This window comes from Nanorana parkeri, unplaced genomic scaffold, assembly GCF_000935625.1.
Source record: "Nanorana parkeri isolate BGI_ZX_2015 unplaced genomic scaffold, ASM93562v1 scaffold529, whole genome shotgun sequence".
NCBI classification, from domain to species: Eukaryota; Metazoa; Chordata; class Amphibia; order Anura; family Dicroglossidae; genus Nanorana; species Nanorana parkeri.
The window spans coordinates 844,987-866,852 of NW_017306797.1; the positions used below are offsets into that span (position 1 = coordinate 844,987).

Here is a 21,866-nt window from a genome sequence, read left to right on the forward strand (position 1 = left end):
TAAATAACAATAGTTAATAATTAAATAAGTCATATTTATTAACTAAATAATAATACATTTATAACAAAACGTAAATACTTTTTTTCCCCCCGATACAATTAAATTGAAAAAATAATTGTCCAACTAATCGATGATGCGAATAATCATTAGTTGCAGATCGGGTTGCCACCTTTTCTTCAAGTGAAATCCGAACACAAGCGCTGCATGCGGCATTTTTCAGGTGGCTATGCGGGCTCTCAGGGGGGCTATGCGGGCTCTCAGGGGGTCTATGCGGGCTCTCAGGAGTGCTGTGCGGGCTGTGTGCTGTCTCACCAGGGGTTGAGGCGGGCAATATGGTGTCAGGAAGACAGAGATGTTTACAGGCACCTGCGGCTCACAGGAAGGCTGCCGAGGTCCCCTGCAAGCACGGGACCTCAGGCAGCTGCATCTGGCCAGCACTTAGTGTCTTTTGTCCAGGTGTCAGCTGGCCTGAAACCTGGACACAGGACTCAAAAACTGGACTGTCCGGGTGAATCCCGGACAGGTGGCGACCCTAGTCATCATGCATGAACATAGTGATGTATTTCTTGGTGATGGATGGCGGCAAAGAGAGAAGCGGATATTACCTGGCGTGATCATATGCTGCTGGGCCCTCTCCTCTCTCTCATGACGCTGTCAGGCTCTTGGTCCATGACTGAGTCCCTGACTTTTAAGAGGGGGTGACACCAAAATGTCACATGGTGCGGGCTGCACCCCCACCCCGTGATGCCACTGGGGAGGACTATTTAGACTGCTGATGTACATGCAACTTGTTTAGCCATCAGGCTGATTATCTGACTTTAGTACATTATGAGCTACTGACCCTGAACAAGCATGCAGCCAGTGAAGTGTCCATGCTGTGCACAGTGCTCAGCAAGCATCTTGTGCATGGACAGCAGTGAAGTCATCCCTATGTTATGAGTCAGTAATGTGCCATGTCCTGACTCGGGCCACCCACCAGCAGGACACAGTGACCCTGGAAAGGAGCTTCACCCTGCACAGGTTATTCCCTCAGCACTGTCAGCTCTGCCCTTCACCTCCCCCCGACCTGCCACCATATCCGCACAGCAGGGCCAGCTTTCCTCTCAATCCCTTCACCACACACCCGGGCAGTCCGGCCTTCAGACGCTGCACGAACAGCCTCCCCGCGGGCGCCGCCATCTCCAGCAGGTCACACGGATCCCTTCACCTCTCGCGAGATAGTCGGTGACCGCTTCCTAATTGTCACTGCACCTGGGCGGGGCCTCCGCTGGCAATATGGCGGAGAGTGACGGAGAGAGCCTGGAGTCCTGGCTGAGTGAGTGACTGTGACAACCGGCGGGTCACCAGTTGTCACATTGCATCACTGACTTCCACCTTTCTGTGCAGTGAGCCCTCTAAGGCGTGCTGAGCAAGCATTTGCACTGCTGTATTGTTTACTGTTTGTGCTCATTCATCGCCAATGCATCACACCGGGCAGGTCTATGTACCATCTTGGTGCCCTCCTCTGGTCTCGTGACGTCACGGTGCCCAGTTTAATCCCAGCTGACCCTGTCATATTCATGTCACATAGTGCCCGGTGTGATATTCACCTGACATACACACCAGTGTGGTTTACCACTTCACAGGGTGCCATATTCACCTGACATACACCCCCAGGGTGGTATTCCCCTCCCATGGTGCCATATTCTCCTTACATACACCCCAGTGTGGTAATAGTCCCCTGACATAAACGGAAGTGTTGTATTACCATTCACCCCAGTGTGGTACAACCCTGACATACACCCCCAGGGTGGTATTCCCTTCACATGATGCCATATTCACCTAACATACACCCCAGTGTGGTATTAACGCGATATACACCCCAGTGTGGTATTCCCCTCACATGGGGCCACATTCACCTGACATACTCCCCAGTGTTTTATTGGCAGTACCCTATTCCCCTTATATACTCCAGTGCAATATTCCCCCTCACATAATCCGTCATGACGTATTCTCTGGATGTAGATCCCAGCGTCATATTCCCCAGACATCAATCTCATTGCCATATCCCCTTCACATTCACTCCACTATCATACTTCTCCCTCATAGTCCCCAGTGTCATATAGTCCTGGCATAGACCCCAGTGTCATACGATTCCCTGACATACATATCAATGCCATATTTCCTTTATATTTTCCCCTGACATAGTTCCCAGTGACATATTCTCCTCACATTCTCCAGTGTTATATTCTGATGTAAACTCCATATTCATATTTCCCTGATAGAGACTAAAGTGCAACTTTCCCTGGACATAGATGTCTTTGCAATATTCTCTTCACACATGCCTCTGTTCTCATAGCCCCCCACAAAGTTTCTAATGTCATATTCCCCTAACATAGACCCCAGGACTGTTTTTCCCTGAGAAAGAGCACAGTGCCGTATTCCCCTGACACTAGACCCCCGTTTAATGTTCTGTTCACACAGTCCTCAGTAGTCCATTCCCCTCACATGGCTTCTGGTGCAATATTCCCCCACTTAGACTGTGTTGTCATATTGCCATGATATAAACCTCAATGTCATGTTCCCTCACATAGTCTCTAATGTCATGCTTCTCTCACATAGCCTCTAATGCCATGTTCTTCTCACATAGCCTCTAATAGTATGATTCTCTCACATAGCCTCTAATGTCATGTTCTCCTCACATAGTCTCTAATCATCTAATGTCATGTTTCCCTCACACAGTTTCTAATGTCATGTTCCCTCACATAGTCTCTAATCATCTAATGTCATGCTTCCCTCACATAGTCTCTGGTCTAATGTCATGTTCTCCTCTTAGTCTCTAATGGCATGTTCCTCTCACGTAGTCTCTAATGTCATGCTTCTCTCACATAGTCTCTAATGTCATGCTTCTCTCACATAGTCTCTAATGTAATGTTTCTCTCACACAGCCTCTAATGTCATGTTTCTCTCACATAGTCTCTAATGTCATGTTCCTCTCACGTAGTCTCTAATGTCATGTGCTCCTCACATAGTCTCTATTGTCATGTTCTCCTCACATAGTCTCTAATGTTATGTTCCTCTCACGTAGTCTCTAATGTCATGTTCTCCTCACATAGTCTCTAATGTCATGTTCTCCTCACATAGTCTCTAATGTCATGTTCCTCTCACGTAGTCTCTAATGTCATGCTTCCCTCACATAGTCTCTAATGTCATGTTCTCCTCACATAGTCTCTAATGTCATGCTTCCCTCACATAGTCTCTAATGTCATGTTCTCCTCACATAGTCTCTAATGTCATCTCACATAGTCTCTAATGTCATGTTCCTCTCACGTAGTCTCTAATGTCATGCTTCCCTCACATAGTCTCTAATGTCATGTTCCCTCACATAGTCTCTAATCATCTAATGTCATGCTTCCCTCACATAGTCTCTGGTCTAATGTCATGTTCTCCTCATAGTCTCTAATGTCATGTTCCTCTCACATAGTCTCTAATGTCATGCTTCCCACACATAGTCTCTAATGTCATGCTTCCCTCACATAGTCTCTAATGTCATGTTCTCCTAACATAGTGTCTAATGTCATGTTCTCCTCACATAGTCTTTAATGTCATGTTCCTCTCACGTAGTCTCTAATGTCATGCTTCCCTCACATAGTCTCTGTTCTAATGTCATGTTCCCCTCACATAGTCTCTAATGTGATGTTCCTCTCACGTAGCCTCTAATGTCATGTTCTCCTCACATAGTCTCTGGTTTGTCTACTGTCATGTTCTCCTCACATAGCCTCTAATGTTTTTTTCCTCTCACATAGTCTCTAATGTCATGTTCTCCTCACATAGTCTCTAATGTAATGTTCTCCTCACATAGTCTCTGGTCTAATGTCAAGTTCCCCTCACATAGCCTCCAGTTTAATGTCATGTTCACCTTACATAGCCTCTAGTGTAATGTCATGTCCCCCTTACATAGCCTCTAGTCTGATGTCATGTCCCCCTCACATAGCCTCTAGTCTAATGTCATGTTCCCATCACATAGCCTCTAGTCTAATGTCATGTTCCCCTCCCTTAGTCTCTAGTCTAATGTTGTGTCCCCCTCACATAGCCTCTAGTCTAATGTCATGTCCCCATCACATAGCCTCTAGTCTAATGTCATGTTCCCCTCCCTTAGTCTCTAGTCTAATCCCCTCTCTTAGTCTCTAGTCTTAGTCTCTAGTTTCATTTATCCCTCTAGTTTTTCCAATTTATGAAGTCTTTAGCGTCATACTCCCCTCACATGATCTCTAGTGTCATACTCCCCTCACATGGTCTCTAGTGTCATACTCCCCTCACATGGTCTCTAGTGTCATACTCCCCTCACATGGTCTCTAGTGTCATACTCCCCTCACATGGTCTCTAGTGTCATACTCTCCTCACATGGTCTCTAGTGTCATACTTTCCTCACATGGTCTCTAGTGTCATACTCTCCTCACATGGTCTCTAGTGTCATACTCCCCTCACATGGTCTCTAGTGTCATACTACCCTCACATGGTCTCTAGTGTCATACTCTCCTCACATGGTCCCTAGTGTCATACTCCCCTCACATGGTCCCTAGTGTCATACTCCCCTCACATGGTCCCTAGTGTCATACTCCCCTCACATGGTCTTTATTGTCATACTACCATGACACAGTTCACAGTGTCAAATTCTCCCCACATAGTCCCTAGTGTCATTTTCCCCTCATGTATTCTCTAGTGTCATATTCCACTGACATAGACTATAGTGTCTTATTACCCTGATGTAGACTCTACTTTCACAGGTCCCTGACATAGACCCTAGAGTCATATTTTATGGATGTAGGTGCATCCTCTGGCGGCAGAACTAGGTGCCTTATGCTTCTGTAGCTGTTGCGCAGATGTAGGGCCCATTGTACCAGCCGCTGCGAGCTGGTGTGCAGTGCCCAGCACAGTGCTGATGCCACAATCCCGGCACATCGCACTTTTTTTTTTTTTAGACCTTTATTGGATTTTCACAAATTACATTTCATTCAGTTCTATGGGTACAGCGTGGTGCCAGGCAGTTGTTTCCGCATTGCATCCCGCTGCACAAAAAAGTATTGCATGCTATACTTTTTTTTAAGCGCACACCACCGTAACGTGGTGGTGTGAATGGTGTCCATCCCTGACAAGGCCAATTGCGTTGTGTTGGGGCTGGGGCTGGGCTGGAGACAACAGCCAGCGCAGCTCATATCCCATCTGGTGTGAATGGGCCTGGCAGTTTTTGGCTTTCCTCTTACACTGTATGGTAACAGTTCTATTATTGCTACAGTTATTAGTATCACAGGATTTTAGATTGGGAATACTTCATATAAGTTGGAAGGGTTTGTTGTTGTGTTCGGCGGCATGAATCTATTTATCATAACAGCACTCTTGTATATGAGCGGAATTCTCCCAAAAGTAAGGTCAATCTTTGACAGCTATCAGCAGAACAGGAGTTAAAGGAGAACTATGGGGTTAAGTCTTTTCCTCATAGTTCTCCTTAGGGTAACGGGAGGACACAAACTAGCGTCCTCCCGTCACCCTAGGCTCAGTCTCGCGGTATACTGAGACGCCGCAGTTAGTGCTGGAGGATCGGAGCGGGGAGGGGGAATCCAGCCCCTCCCCTGACACGGCAGAGAGCCGTGACAGGATCGAGAAGTGAGCGAACGCCAGTATATGTTCGCTCACCTCCCGATCTACTGAGCCGACCTGTGACAGTTTAATTGTCACAGGTCGGCTAGAACTATAAGTTGAGTGAAAAGCACTCGCCTCATAGTTCTCCTTTAATCTCCCCTCAGGGATATAGTAATAACCCTTTCTTTCATACTCTGCTAAAAACAATGGAAAAAGGCTATGGCTGGAATTTTAATTTAAAGAGGAACTTCAGCCATTAACAAAATGAACCCTTGCCCTCCGCCTTGCAAGGTTAACTGTTCGCTTTGGTCTAGGGGCCAGAATACACAAGAAATACTCATCTGATTTTTGGTCCTGCGGTGTTTAGCACTCACCTCTCTCTCCCTCCGCTCCGGCTATGGTATGACCCTTGGAATCCTCATGTCTAATGCAGGTAGATGGATCTGCATTAGACGTGATGGTGTCAGTGGGGCTTAGACAACCGAAGCGCAGGGAGAAGACACTGCGGGAACTGGTCTAGCACCCAGGCGGGCCTGAGGGTCAGGTAAGTATATCTTCTTTAATCCAGCCCCTAGACCAAAATGAGAAGTTAAACCTTGCAATGTAGGTGTAGCCCCACTGCAAGGATCATTTTGTTAATTGCTGGAGTTCCTCTTTAAGATCATATTCATTTATTTGTGCTTATGCATGTGAAAAGCAGTACAGAAAATTCAGTAGGGAACTTCTAAAGAAACCAGACGAGGGCACTGCTGGTAACTAATAACAGTGTACTGTTTAAAGCACAACTGCAGGGCAAATACCCCCCCCAAAAAACACTTAGTCCAGTTATGTACTTATTAAAAAAAATCATGAAAGTTAATTTGTCATGCCTCTTGTGTTCAAGCTAACCTTGTAAGTAACAAGTAGGTACCACCAGGTGCTGACCAGTACCACTAACCTTTCAAAATGTTTCTATATGACAGACCTGCAGTATGCAAATATTGATTGTTTTTTACATTAAAAGGGCACCTGACAAAACTTTTATTTTTATTGAAGAGAAATTAGAACGCCTATCAGGTTTTTATTGCTGTCTGTGTCCCTGTTAGGGAGATTCATCCTCTCTGTTTGTCTTTGTGACCAGTAGCACTGAAGGTGAAAGAAAATCCCATATTTTGGATTGTTACCAGAACAGGAATAGATGAGAAATCTCCCAACGGGGGAGTTCTGGAGACCCTGCTGACTGCCAGGAATTTCCTTCACTTTGGAGGGATATCCTCTCACTTCCTTGTTGTTGCTATTGGACAGGAAGTGAAGGGAAACCTCCTCAATGGGACACAGATGGCACAAAACAAAAGCTGACAGTTAGACCCATCCTTTACTCTTTCATTCAACAGTCAGATTGCAGGAGCTCGGATGGGGGTTAGCATCTGGAGCGAGGTGGGCTTTCCTTTGACTTGGCGAGATGTCAAGGCTTTACATACAGCCTGGAACTGGGATCCAAAGAGCTTATCAGGGGCAGAAGTTGATATGAAAACTGAACCTTTAAAAACAGTCCAAGCTTACTTTAAAGTTAAACTCCAAGCTTAAGGCTAAATACGCCATAAAAATACGCACAGGGAATTGTTTTACCTGTCAGACTTCTTGTAGCCACTGTTGTGATACGTGCAGCCCCAGCAGACTGTATACCCAAATTCTAAACTTCCACTTCAGCAGCACAACTTGGTCAAAACGCTGAAACTGCAGCACACTGATGAGGTCATTAGATCGGTATGTTCACTATCAGGACACGTGCACGTTGCAAAGTCTGGTTGGCTCCTTTTGCTAGCCATCCTTCTCCCAGTGTGAGTGTTGCACTACAGAGGATTACAGGAGACTGATATAAACAAGTACTTTCAGTAGTTTCATTTCAGATATGTTTCATTATTTTTAATGAGTACGTAACTGCATTAATAGAGGTTTCTTAAAGTGGACCTTTACCCTCTTTGACTAAAATTCTGCATGCTGATATTAAATCATCATACATTAAGTAGCAAAACATATTTTTATTTTACTTACAGTTGCTTTTTTTCTACTTCCTGGTCCACGTTGGCACAATTTATGTAATTGTGCCGAAGTATTGCATCCTGGGAAGGTTACATCAGCAGAGCATTGCTGGGAAATCTCATCTGTAATCTCATGAGATCTCAGGGAAAGGCATTTCGTCCCCATAGATGATATGCATGGTCACACGTTCTAGTCACATGTGCCAGAGTTCCAGGAAGTAAAGGGAGATATATTAATCTGCCCTTAGTAAAAATGACCACAGTAAGAAGAATGGGGAGGGGAAAAAAAGATATGTAAAAAATAAAAAGCCAGCAATTATGTATAAGTATCGGTTTGTAGATTACTAAACATTAGGGCTGCAACTAACGATTATTTTCATAATCGATTAGTTGGCCGATTATTTTTTAAATGAATCAATTAATTGTTAATCAATAAAAAAAGAAATACCATCCTTAATTTAAAATAAAATACACAACCGGACTGTTACAAACATGAAGTTTACTTCAGAATAAAACAGCATGCACAATTTTTTTGCAATCTCGCCGCACTGGAACGCACGGCATTATGGTATCGCACATTCCAGTGCGGGCGATCACACTGTAGGCGGGATGCACTTTGGGGTGCCATTGTAATGAATGGTACCGCAACACCTCTCACATCAGAATTTGTTAGACCAAAACTCAAAAATGACTTTTCCCACCTTTTGAATTTTATTTAAATGTATGTATTATTTTAGACATTTTAATTAGTTTCATGAATTTAAAATAATCTGAATTGAAAAACTCCAAACCAATATAATAACATAACCGAACTTTTATTTAAAATAACACCCCAAAATTGGACAAAAAACCAATTATATATATAAATGATATATATATAAAAAAATATAAAAGCCCGGTCATCAGTTTAGAGTTAACCATGAATATTGGCCCGAGAATCTTTGTGCTCACTCTGACGCACGCGGCGATACCTGACTTGTGTAGTGCAAGCGGTGTTTTTGTACGTATTTAACTTTTTTTTTTACTTAACTTCATTGCTATCACTTGTGGGGCTCACAAGCAGCATGCAGCAGCCTCCCAATGGGGAGGAGAGAGCTGCAGAGTGGTGGAAGTGGGGGGTTAGGTGGAGGTTTGGAGGAGCTCTCCACACTGCTAGGCACTGGCTTCAGGGGTCTGTGTCCTCTCTGATCCTTGCTGGGAGCAACGGGGATTGGAGGGTACACAGAGCTGATGAAACACCGGCTTCAAGCGTGGAGGAGAGAACTAGGAGATCCAGATCAACTAATCGATAATGAGAATAGTTGACAACAATTCTCATTATCCATTATTAGTTGGTTGCAGCCCTACTAAACATTTCTAAAGGTGCTTTTGTTGTTATTTTGGGTTTCTCTGTGAAAGTTCCTCTTTAACACTTGCCTGGAATTCAGCTTCAAGAATGGTATCTTTAAAATAAAATGTCCCTTTTTTTTCTAGTAACACTCCTGTAATATTACAAGAGCAGTGCAATAACTAGCATTTCCGCTAAAACGCTAAAAACGCTAAAGTAATCCTAATGCTGGTAAATGTTTATTGTTACCTTAATAAAAACACTATGGAAATCTGGTGTTAAAATCACAAGAGAAACATTGGATTCCTTAATAACATGCACTTTTTTTTCTGAATTGTTGAACCATGCTATGATATCATTGCTGTTTTTAGCAATTAGCATCAAGAATGGTTCTACCGCTGTATAATACATATACAATTGGATTCTATTAAGACATTTATGACCTTTGAGATCAGCTAAAGAAAAGACATCACAAACCTAGACAATGTACACTATTGTATAAGATGGAAGAATGCATAGGCAAAGCGTATATTTAGTGAAAACCACATCTTGAAGCAAATAGTAGATCCAGATAGAGAGCTTGAATCCTAACTTTGTCTTTAAGGCTGGGGGCACACTGGCATTAATCTCTTTGGGTGAAGGCCTAGTAAATGCGTCTCAAACAGCCATGTTCACCAACTCTTACACTCTCATTTTGGTTATTGTTTACAGATATATTTATATGGAATCATACTTCTCTCTCTCGTATCCACAATTTTTAATCATCTGCCACCCACTGCTATGTCCTGCTTATCTGAAAACATTGGCACGTATTTTTCATGTTTGACACTAAAAAGTAACGTTACTATGAAAACCAGTTGGTCTGTGTAAAACCTTACTCTAGCTTCCTTTCTATCCTGCACTTTACTGAACAAAGGCGTTCTTTCTTTAACCACCTCCCGCACCTAAACGGCCGGACGGGAGCCTTGTAGATGTGAGTGGGCATTTTAGGGCCCGTTCACAACAGTCACAGTGCTTGCAGCATTTTTTCTGACCGAAACAGACTGGAACGCAGACATTGATGTGCCACGCGTTCCCGTGCGGCCAACCGCACTGCGGCCGCAGGGCTTGGCTGCGGTGCCATTCAGTTCAATGCACCGCCACGCCCCCTCCTGCCCCAACACAAAGTGAGCTGGCCGCAATGCAATCAAGTGCGTTCCGGCACCAATCGGGCCAAAACATACAGTGGCTGGTGTGAATGGGCCCTTAGACATCCCTCCCCACCCCCACTACATAAAATGTAAACAGCTGACGATGGCTGTTTACATACAGGTGAAACTCGAATAATTAGAATATTGTGCAAAAGTAATTGCAGTAAGTGCTGCAAAAGGGGCCCAAACCAAGTACTGAGTACATATGCATGCTTGTACTTTTCAGAGGTCCGATATTGTTCTATGTACAATCCTTGTTTTATTGATTGCATGTAATAATCTACTTTTTTGAGGTTGTGGAGTTGGGGTTCTTGGGGTTTTCATGAGCTGTAAGCCATAATCATCACAATTATGACAAATCACGGCTTGAATTATCTTGCTTTGCATGTGATGAGTCTATCTCATATACTAGTTTCACCTTTTAAGTTGCATTAGGGAAATAAATGAACTTTGCACGATATTCTAATTATTCGAGTTTCACCTGTAAGCGTTCCGGTATCTGTAGAGATGCCTGATCGCTTGTATTTTGTGTAGGTGTGCAGCCTGCCGCCGCCGGTCCTGTCACCAGCACAGCGGCTCTGTCACCGAAGATCAAAAGGGAGCTCAGTACACAATCTCCCTCTGATCTCCTCTCCGGTCTCCGAATGCAGGAAGTGATGTTTGTTACATCACTTCTGCATTCAGCTGTCATTCTCGGCCAGGGAGAAGCTGGTGAAGCAGATCTCTGCTTCATCAGCTTCTCTGGGGGTTGGAGACCCCTGATGTCTCCATAAAGAGGACTTGTCACATAAATTGGCTATCACACGGGGCTTCTTAGATGTGTGATGTGGTAGCAATAAAGTTAAGTGTAAAAAAAAATGTTTAAAAAAATAAAAGAAACAAAAAAAAATTAGTCACCTATAAAAAATGCAAACATTTTTTAAAGTCCCCCGCCCCAACATACACACACAAACATGCGTCGGGTGCACCTACGTGTGAAAACGATTGCGCCCATTGTGCTGCACATGCTACATATCGCTGCAAACATCGCAGTGAGAGCAAAAATTCTAAGGTCATCAATCACTGTTAACACTAAACTGATGAGCGGTGAAAGCGTTTAAAGCGTCGATTATGGCCAATTTTGGGTATGGGTTTTTTTGCGATTTTGCTGGCATGCGCAATTTTAAGGCTTGACATGTTTGGTGTCTATTTACCCGACGTACCTGTGCCTTTAAGGGAGGTTGGACTTCCTCCTGACAAACCTGCACCCAATTTGATCTTTTGCCACATGTGCTCCAAGATGGAGACTCTCATAATTTAGAGTTAGGACCGCACTATATAGAGTTGCCCGTCTTTTATATTTTACCAAAAAATTGCGGGTGATAATAAATGTTTCATAGCATTTCATAGGGAAATGTTTTTTTTTCTAAATGTTCGTGAATTTTTAGTTATACAGTAAAAATGGTGATTATATACCACCAAAAGAAAGCTCTGTGTGTCACCAAAAAGTGGTAGAAAATTTATTTCAGTACAGCGTTGCATGACGGAATAAATGTCAGTCAAAGTACCGCAGCCCTGAATACTGAAAAATGGCCTGGCCAGGAAGGGGGCGTAACACCCTGGTCATCAAGTGGTTAATTATTCTAAATCTCATCTTTACTTGATCCTCTCATCTCATTGCTCATTTTTCTTTATCCTTTATTTTTGTCTTAAATAGACATTATAATGAGAAGAAAGTGAAGGAAAGTAACAGTGGAACTCTTACAAATTGTATTGTAAATAGAATAATGAATAAATACTTATTGGACCTCAGCAGTAGATATTGCCTACATCCAGAACCTTTCTGCAGCCTCCTACCTTCTATGAAATTCCATTTCAAAGGCCATTTGGTACCCTCACCTCTTCAGACAAGCCTGTCATTTAAATTGTACTTCCAGTTTGCAGTCAAATTTGAGAAACACCCGCTATATCTTTGTCATGTGTTCCTATTTGGAAGACTGCAAGCTTCTCTGTAAAATATCAAAATGACAGGAAACTGTCCCCATGGAAAGGCTAGCGACACTCTGAACATCCTCTTGTTAACAAAAAATACTTTTGGATCTTTAACCCTTTGTTAGGACAGATAGTTTTTGTATCTAATTTATAACTAATAATGAACAGGGTTAATTATGGTAAACGTTAACTTTAACAACCCCCTTGCTTTCCAGAGGACAATTCAGTTTAGAGAAAAAGACTTTTCTTTCAGAAAAGAGCAAGTAATATGTCAGCAATTTTTATTTAAGGTATCAAATTATGCTCTGTGAATGAGAATATGTAATAAATATAAAATAAGTGTTATCCCAATTTGGCTGCAAAAGTGGAAACACATTTCAAATGATAACTAAACCCTCGGAGCTATTTGCATTTATCTACTGCTAGCAAGCAGTAGATAAATGCAAAAACATAAAAAAAAAAAAAAGTTACCAAAAAGGTTCACATTTACATGTGTCTCAGCCACGTGCTCCTGTTCAAAGATCTGAAGATTCTCGAGCGGGCGCATATGCAGTAGGGATCTTCGGCCGGGAGAAGAGGAGAGACGGACACGTGGGACATAGGAGACAGCAGTCAGCGCTGAATCAGAGACCGGCACCAGCACTGGAGGGACTCATAAAAACTACTGGAAATGAGAAGATGATCAGATCAAGAGGCATAATTTAGGCCTCATTCACACACAACGCAAGAGCAACATTTTATATTGCGTATTTGCGTGCACTATATGCAATCCCAGAATGCATCATTTGTAATAGAAGTTTTAATGAACGGTACATGCGTATATGCGCATATATGCGTGTGAGCGCGTGAAATATGCTGCCCGGACGCATCTTGGTTCCATTCTGTTTTTACGCTACGCAAATATACGCAGCTATGAGTATGAAGCCATTTATTTGCATATACTGCATATGGAACATTGTGCGCATATGCGCAGCGTATTGTAGGGCAGTGTGAATGAGGCCTTAAGGTAAGTCCTTACACCAGCATCGGGGGGAGGGGAATTCGATGTTAATGTCACTTTAAGCTAAATCATTTTTTTATTTGTTGATCCAGTAATGTTTTTACCATCTTGCCAGGCAGTCACTTAAAACACAGTTTGCTTATTCCCTTACACTTGTAATCCCTCTAGAATGTACATTTATATAGGCAGGACTTCCTGGAATGGTTTAGAGACATGACAAACTTGTGCTGTCAGTGAACATTACTCTTCAGAAACTTGCCTACCTAGCATTATATATCAAAGCCACTTATGCTTCATTCACAAGTCACATCATTTTTAGATGAACAACTAACAGAACCACAGAGAAGAGGTGACTTGTAGCCATATATTATGATGTAGACAGGGATGGATCCAAGCCGAAGCTGTGGAAATTTTTTTTATATTTGCTGTGGAACTTACTCCATGTCTTCTTATAGCTTTATTAATATACAAGTGAGGGAAACCTCATTGATCTGAGAAGTGCTGATTGTCCTCTCTTTTTTCAGATAAAGCCACAAATCCTTGTAATCGTGAAGAGGACTGGGAATACATCATCAGTTTCTGTGACCAAATAAATAAAGAGCTTGAGGGGTATGTGTGTGATTTTGCAGGAATAAAATTAGAATGCAGGGGTGATTTTTAAAGAAGATACCCATCCTGTTTTTTTTAATTGGAAGTGATATTAATCTAATAATGTATACAAGAGCAGTGTTAGATATTTTTCTTCACAGAACAATCACAATACTATTTGCTAGTTCATATCATCTAGACATGTCAAATCCATAAGAAATTGTGGAGCAGCTTAACATTTTAGTGGTGGGGGTGGGATAGACATTTATATTTGTTGCACTGTTCAAGGGGAGGTATAATGGTATTTTTAGAACATACATGCTTATGTAAAATTAACTATGACATTACTTTTTCATTTTTCCTTGCTTGGTGTTTATTTTGTATCATGTAACCCTGCCTTTGAAATTGAAGCTTTCACCTGCAGGGCCCTCCTAACCCTCTTGTCTTGAATTGTTTTGTAACTCTACAATCTCCCTTTATTTGTATAACTGTTGGTTCAGTATAAATCCTGTATAATAATAATAACAGTGTGCTCCAAAGTGCTTTGTAATATACCGTGGTAAACAGTGGTGGCTCAGCAGCAAAAATCTTAGCTCAGTTGAGCTTACAGGTAGCTGCTATGGATGTGAGGGGAGGAGGCATGCTATTAGTGGTTGAGCAGTAGTGGTTTTCTAAGCCTAGCAGTAAACTGTTCTCCTTAACAGTGGGCAACAAGATGGTGCAGGGATGTTTATCTCTGTCTGTGGTACCTTTACATTGAGTTGAGAAGCAGAGAAGTGCAGTACTTATAAGCAGGAAGCAGAGACTACATATCTAATGGTTAAAATTGACTACAGCCATGCAGTCATATATTTGCAAAACATACAAAGAAAATAGGACTTTTGTACTCACAACATAATTATTTTCTCAACGTCTATTGAGGGACACAGGCTGAGATTAAGCAACCTAGGGTTATACTGCACCTACAGGTGAAATGGACACCAGACACATAGGAAACTGAAGGCCAGCCTATCAGATGCTTAAATCCCTCTCAGCTAACACCTGCTCAGTTGTAGCAAGCTATCCAAAGACAGAACAATAGCATATGAGGGGGGGAAATTGTATTCCTCAGTTAATTCAGAGAAAAGGATTTTACTGTTGGTGCAAATATTCTCCATGGTCTTTTGAGGGATAGGCAACCTATGGATGTCTAAAAGCAGTCCAAACTGGGGTGCGGGCACACCAAAACAAATACAGGCAATCTAGCTAAACAAGAAATACAAAAAAGATAAATAAGGGCATTAAATAGCCACTTGCATATTTTCTTCACCAACGTTAGCGTTTGTAGAGGCTGACACATTGACCTTCTGGAATTCTGAGGACGTGTATACAGAAGACCAGGTTGCAGTCTTACAGATCTGAGATACAGAGATCTGATGACCACAAACCTGAGTAGGACTCACTGACCTAGTATAGTGGGCTTTAATGGGAAAAGGAGGCACTTTATCTCACAAGTTATAGGCCTGCACAATAACCTCTCGAATCCACCTAAAAATAGTTGGTCTGGAAGCCAGAAAATCTCTAACTTTTGTGAAAAATAAACAGTCGCCAACTGATGACCCTCACCACATCCAGAACGAACCTGTGCTGTACACAGGGAGTGTAAAGCAATATTCTAATTAAGGTGAAAAGCAGACACCAGTTTGGCTAAAAAGACAGTCCTTGGTCTCAAATGAACCTTGTCTTTATGTAAGATCAAATGGAAATCCATACAGGACAATGCTAATAATTCAGAAATCCTTTTGGCCAAAGTAATGGCCACAACAAAGGGGCTGGCCTTCAGTTGTCTATGTGCCCAGTGTCCATTTTCCATGTAGGCTGCAGTATAACCCTAGGTTACATAGTTACATAGTATTTGAGGTTGAATAAAGACATTAGTCCATCAAGTCCAACCTATTAGGATCTCATTCTAGGAGTACCCGTACCCCTGTATATTACGGTCCCTTAAGAAATCGTCCAAAAGTTTCTTGAACAATTCCACATTATTTGCTGAAATCACCGCCTGTGGCAGTGAGTTCCAGACCCTAACTGATCTTACTGTGAAGAACCCCCTTCGCCCCTTGTGCTGGAATTTTTTTTCCACCAATTTTAGGTGATGGCCTCTAGTTTTTGTAACGGAGTTAATTTTAAACAGTTTATCGCTAATGTTGCTACCACCATTAAACATTTTTTACATGGAAATCATATCCCCCCTTAATCTCCTCACCTCTAATGTGAACATGTTTAAATTTAGTAGCCTCGTCTCGTAGCTCTGGTCCTCCATACCCCTAATTAGTTTGGTTGCCCTTCGCTGGACTTTTTCCAACTCAAGGACATCTTTTCTTAGTACTGGTGACCAGAACTGGTTGCTTAAGGTTGCTTAATCTCAAGCTGTGTCTCTTAATGGACAATAGAGAAACAAGGTTTTGATAACATCGGTAAGCGCTACAGTAATTCTTAGTAACCAATCAGCTTTTCCTTTACTATAGTCATACAATTAAAAGGATAAAATCCAATTGTTTGTACACTGCCGCGTTTAATAGTACTGATAGCATTATAATATATTTATGATTTTTGCTGGATTTGTGACTACCATTTGACCAGTAATTCCTATTAATAGGCCACAGATTGCTGTCAGACTGTTGGCCCACAAAATTCAGTCTCCACAAGAATGGGAAGCTCTGCAAGCGCTTACAGTAAGTACAGTTTTGTTTTCTGTGTACTGTGTTTGTTGTCTATGTCAGTCAAACAACAGTTCGTATGCACTGCATGAGGCGATATTGATTAAGAATTTGTCTTGTGTTGATGACTGATAAGGTTGTTTAAAAAAATCTAACATGAGGAAGTGCCATCATGGCCAAAAATATTGGCACCCCTGCATTTCTGTCACATAATGCACCACATTACAAATGTTTCGGCATTCTCATGTTTATTTCTTTTGTTTGTATTGGTATGACACAAAAGGTGGAGAAAGAAAAAGCCAAATCTGACACATTCAACGCAAAACTCCAAAAATGGACTGGGCAAAATTATTGGCACCTTCTCCAAATTGCAAGAAATAATAGAATTCCAAGTTTTTGTGGAAAAGCACGGACAATCTTAAGGTTACAAGTCCATCTCCAGATATCTTAATGTTCTTGTGTTCACTGTGCGCAACATTGCCAAGAAGTTTACAGCCCATGGCACTGTAGCTAATCTCCCTGGACATGGACGAAAGAGAACAATTGCTCAAAGACTGCAACGAAGGATTGTTGGAATGTTGGATAAAGACCCTCCATCAACTTCCAGACAAATTCAAGCTGACCTTCAGGCACAGGTTACAACTGTGTCAGCTCGCACTATATGTCGCCATCTGAATGAAGAGGGACGCTATGGTAGGAGACCCAGGAGGACTCCACTGTTGACACGGAAACGTAAAAATGCCAGATTGGAGTTTGCCAAAACTAACCCGAGGAAGCCAAAATCTTTTTGGGAGAATGTGCTGTGGACGAAACAAAAAGACAGCTTTTTGGTAAAGCCCATCATTCTACGGTTTTCAGAAAAAGAAATGAGGTCTTTAAAAGAAAAAAAATAGAGTCCCTGCAGTCAAACATGTAGAGGTTCACTAATGTTTTGGGGTTGCTTTGCTACTTCAGGCACTGGATGTCTTGACTGTGTGCATGGCATTATGAAATCTGAAGACTACAAAAGAATTCTGGGGTGCAATGTAGGGCCCTTGTCAGAAAGTTGGGTCTCTGTCAGAGGTCATGGGTCTTACAGCAGGACAATGACCCAAAGAAATGAGTCCAGATCTAAATCCCATAGAGCACCTGTGGAGAGATCTCAAAACAGCAGTTGGGAAAAGGAACCTTCCAATCTGAGAGACCTGGAGCAGTTGACGAAAGAAGAGTGGTCCGAAATTCCTGTAGAGAGGTGTAAGAAACTAATTGATGGTTACAGGTAGCGATTGATTTCAGTTATTTTCTTCCAAGGGCTGTGCTACCAAATATTAATTGAGGGTGCCAATAATTTTGTCCAGTCCATTTTGGGATTTTGCGTGGAATGTATCAGATTTTGTTTTTTTATCCACTTTTTTGTGTCATACCAATACAAACAAAAGAAATAAACATGAGAATGCCTAAACATTCTGACAGAAATGCAGGGGTGCAAATATTTTTGGCCATGACTGTAGTTTCTAAGCATCACATTTGTCCACTAGAATATCAAGTGATACATATGGGCCTATAAAGTATGTAAACCCTCAAATGAAAAATTGAGACATGGTAGCTTACCCCCTATGAGATCATGTGAGGCTCATGACTTTTTAATTAAGGCTTGCTTTTCTTAAATTCACCTGGTGATCCTGCCAGTATAAGCCCTTCCTGTCCTAGGGTGACAAAGCTACCTCTATTGTTATATTATAGAGACAGAGCGTTGTCAGCCTAGGATCTGACATGCTGATGCACAGTGCACCAACATTTTTAGCTTTCTTATTGCTAAGACTGGCCCTGGCATCAGAACCTCCCATGGAGCTGTTAACATGTGGTTCATGTTGGGCTTTCTATATCATTCTACAAAGACATATACCCACATATGAAGCCCAGAACCCCATTAACAGTGTCATCATTGAGAGCCACAAGCACACAAAAAAGTTTGATAACCACACTGAAAGCCGCAAACATAGAAGAAGTCATGATTTCATGTTTATTTAGAAGCTCATTTTTCCCCCCGAAGGTTTACTTATACTTTAACCACTTCAAGACCAGGTGTTTAGACCCCCTTCCTGAGATCCTCCAGCGCAGACTGGCGGAACGGACGGAGGAGGGGACGGGTACAGCTGGCTCTGCCTCTAGATAGGCAGAGCCAGCTGTCAATCACGCAGCTGGGTAGATCCAGACAGTAATGTCGGGATCTGTCCCGGCTGCGGCGGTCTCAGAATACTGCGAGCTGTAGCTGAGCTTTGGGTCACGGGAGGACGCTAGTTTGTGTCCTCCCGTGACCCTTAGGAGAACTATGGGGAAAAGCACTGACCCCATAGTTCTCATTTAACCTCTTAATGACGAAAGTAAAACAATTATTTACCCCTGAACTCAGTTTTGCATATTTAATAAAACTGTACCTATCTTTGCAACTAGTTAGTCTATCCAGGTAAATTATAAAAAAAATTTAGGACTAACTGGGCCTTCATTTGGTGGTAAATGTTAACGGATATAACCTTTGCTTTTTTTTTTATTATCAAAGGAAAACTGGTCCTAAATATTAAAAACATTTTTTTTTAATTCAGCTATATGTTGCTTGTGTTTATAAAAACTAAATTCTCCTTCTCCTGATGTGCATGGGGATACTACATACATGCCCATTATTTGTTGTTTGCACCTATATTAGGGCTCAGAAACAATAGTTCTCATTTTGTTTTTGGTTTTTTTAATCTTACCCGAAACATACAGATATACAGTCTATATATATATATAAAACCTTTTTATTCTACCTAAAACACACTAACCTAGACCAAGCCCTAATATTTTATCTTTATTATTTGTATTTAATTATTTACAGATGTATTTTTTTAAAGGCTTCTCTTCTAGAGATCCTCCTCACACAGGAGAGGTGCAGGAGAGGCATCCCTTACCAGTAAGTGCTGTGATTGGCTCTCACAGCGTTCAGGTGATCAGGAGCTGGCTCCTGATTGTTAAGGTGCCCATAAACTGCACGATTCTCGTACCAGAATCGCGGGAAATCCCGCGATCGTACGATAATCGTGCAGTGTATGGAAGGCGTGCGACCGTTTCTACTGTACGGTCGCACAACTTTTGTATTTCGAGCATGTTGTAAAACCATCCGAGAATCGTACGATTTTCGGCTGGTTTTTAACATGATCGAGAGATGACTGCCGCACGCGCACACTGCCCGTTCATCATTGCATTCATCGGCGGGCTTGCGATGATCACAAGTACGATCTGCCTGTCCAAGATGGGCAGATTGTAAATTTTTTCAAGTACTTTACAACCCTCGCAAGACAAAAGTCTTGCGAGGGTTGTAAAGTGTATGGCCACCTTTACTCTGAGACCAGGAGCTGTTGGTGAGCTCCCGCTCGATCACATGCCCTCAGCACAAAAGTTTGCGTGTACATGACAGCATGGATGAAGGCCGAGTCCGTGCTGCCGCATATATGCGCACAGCCAGCGGGAAAGTGTTAAAGTGCAACTTTGCTTTTGTTAAGGAAAAAAAACATTCCTCTTCATGTCACCTATATACATTGCATGGAATGGAAAAAAAACTGAGAACTATAAAGAAATATTTGTTCGAATTAGATCAAAGTACAACTGTCATGTATGAAGGTCAGCATTGCTGGGCACAGCCGGGCTGTTATGATGTTAGAAGTCATTATCTGAATACTTGTCCCAGGTCAGTTACTCAAAATTATTGAAGAAATTGAGTTATCATGGCTCCCAGGCAACTGGCATTTTCACAAGAAGATATTACTAGCAGCAGCCTATATTGTTTTCCCATGACAGGTTTCTTTTAAACCGAAATTCATATGGTTTTCCTGGACTCAGCGTTTAGTGGTCTCTCAAATTAGAAAAGGACATATTTTGGAGATAGCGCCCAAGTGGCAGTAGCAGGATTTAGTGATCTTCTGAATATGACTTATGAGGCAGAGGTCTGAGCACAGGGTGACCCAGAGGCATAAAACGGTTGGAATAGGGAGAATACCAGCAATAATTTCGTGTACAGAGATGTCATGAAGATTTATTGAGGATAGGTGGGAAGAAGGTTAGCTCTGTTTTATCTAGTTCACACCATGAGCAGTGCATTCCGATTCTGACTGGAACGCACTGCCACGCATTGCGGCTGGCTCACTTTTTTTGCCGGGCTGGAGGGGGCGTGGCGGGCCATTGAAGTGAATGGCACCGTAGCCACACCCTCCGGCCGCAATGCGACCGGCCCCAGAAAATACTGAGCCAGCCGCGATGCATATGGTGTGAACAGGACCCGAAAAAGAAAACGCTTGAGTTCAAAGACTGAGCCTTATGAAACAAAGAGAGAGGTATGCTAGACTGGGCCAGTATATCAAAGTATCAGGGCCCATTCACACCATGTCCGGATCATATGCGGTACGTTATATTTTTCTTCCACACCAAAAATGCATCCCAATGCATTTGTATGTGATGTTTGGGCTCTGTTCACACCAGTCTAGTCCGTTCCAGTGCAGCGGAAAAAAATGCTGCGTGTCACATTTTTCCTGCACCGGAACGCGTCACAAACGCACCGCACTGGAACGCAACAGAAGCTATGACATGGAGCAGGAAGATATTAATTTGCATAATGACATTAACCCCCCCCCCCTCCACACAAACGCACTGCACCGCGTTTGCAGAAATGCGCGCAGATCTGGTCCGGACATGGTGTGACAGGGCCCTCAAAGCCAGAGTATCAATATAAAAGCCAGACAACTGGCATTTTCAAAAGGAAAGGGTAAGAATGACAGCCCCCATTTTATATCATGACAGGTTTCCCTTAAAGAGAATATGTCACTTAACCTATTCAGGGGAAAGCAACAGGTTCTTTTCTAAGAAAAACCCCCATTCACTGATACTCACCTCCTCCCAAGATGCCACGCTCAGGCCTGGCCTGCCCATTAGCAAGCTTTAACACTGTCATGTGAGAAGGAAGACGTTAACTCTGTGAAAGCTCTAACACTACTGCACACAGAACTTACACAGGGTGTGGACTCCTGGCTCCGACAAAAGAATGAGGTGGCAAGGAGTACAGTGAAAGTGAGTATCAATGGGTAGGGGGTTTTTCTTACAAGAGAACCCATTACTTTGCCATGAAGGAGTATGTTTAAGGTGCATAGATAACATTGCCAAAAGCAATGAGCTGCTGGCAGACACTGCCTTCGCCAAACCCAGCCACAGATGTTATGTAGCTTGGGCAAATTTGTTTTAGAATAGAAGTATGGTAACCTATGTACTGCACATGTTGGTACACAGATATGTTTATTAGAATGTTTATCTTAAGGTGCTGGAGGCATGTATGAAGAACTGTGGGAGAAGATTCCATAGTGAGGTCGGGAAATTTCGCTTCTTGAATGAGTTAATAAAAGTTGTGTCTCCAAAGGTGAGTACAATAAAACCCGCTCTACCATTACT

The 21,866-nt window shown here is 42.4% G+C and overlaps 2 protein-coding genes across 3 annotated transcripts in view; one reads left to right on the forward strand and one right to left on the reverse strand.

Annotated features, from left to right (window-relative positions):
• The window catches only part of MRPS7 (mitochondrial ribosomal protein S7), an 8,178-nt gene extending 6,948 nt beyond the window's left edge, over positions 1–1,230 (reverse strand). Inside the window, exon 1 of the mRNA XM_018561558.1 lies at positions 1,124–1,230. Coding sequence (XP_018417060.1) covers positions 1,124–1,179 — 56 coding nt within the window. The 5' untranslated portion in view covers positions 1,180–1,230. The remainder of the gene's footprint in view (positions 1–1,123) is intronic.
• The window catches only part of GGA3 (golgi associated, gamma adaptin ear containing, ARF binding protein 3), a 36,568-nt gene continuing 15,930 nt past the window's right edge, over positions 1,229–21,866 (forward strand). For both annotated transcript variants that reach the window (XM_018561556.1, XM_018561557.1), the window contains exons 1-4: positions 1,229–1,315; positions 13,653–13,737; positions 16,355–16,430; positions 21,736–21,834. In XM_018561556.1, the coding sequence (XP_018417058.1) occupies positions 1,276–1,315; positions 13,653–13,737; positions 16,355–16,430; positions 21,736–21,834 (300 nt within the window). In that variant the 5' untranslated portion in view covers positions 1,229–1,275. The remainder of the gene's footprint in view (positions 1,316–13,652; positions 13,738–16,354; positions 16,431–21,735; positions 21,835–21,866) is intronic.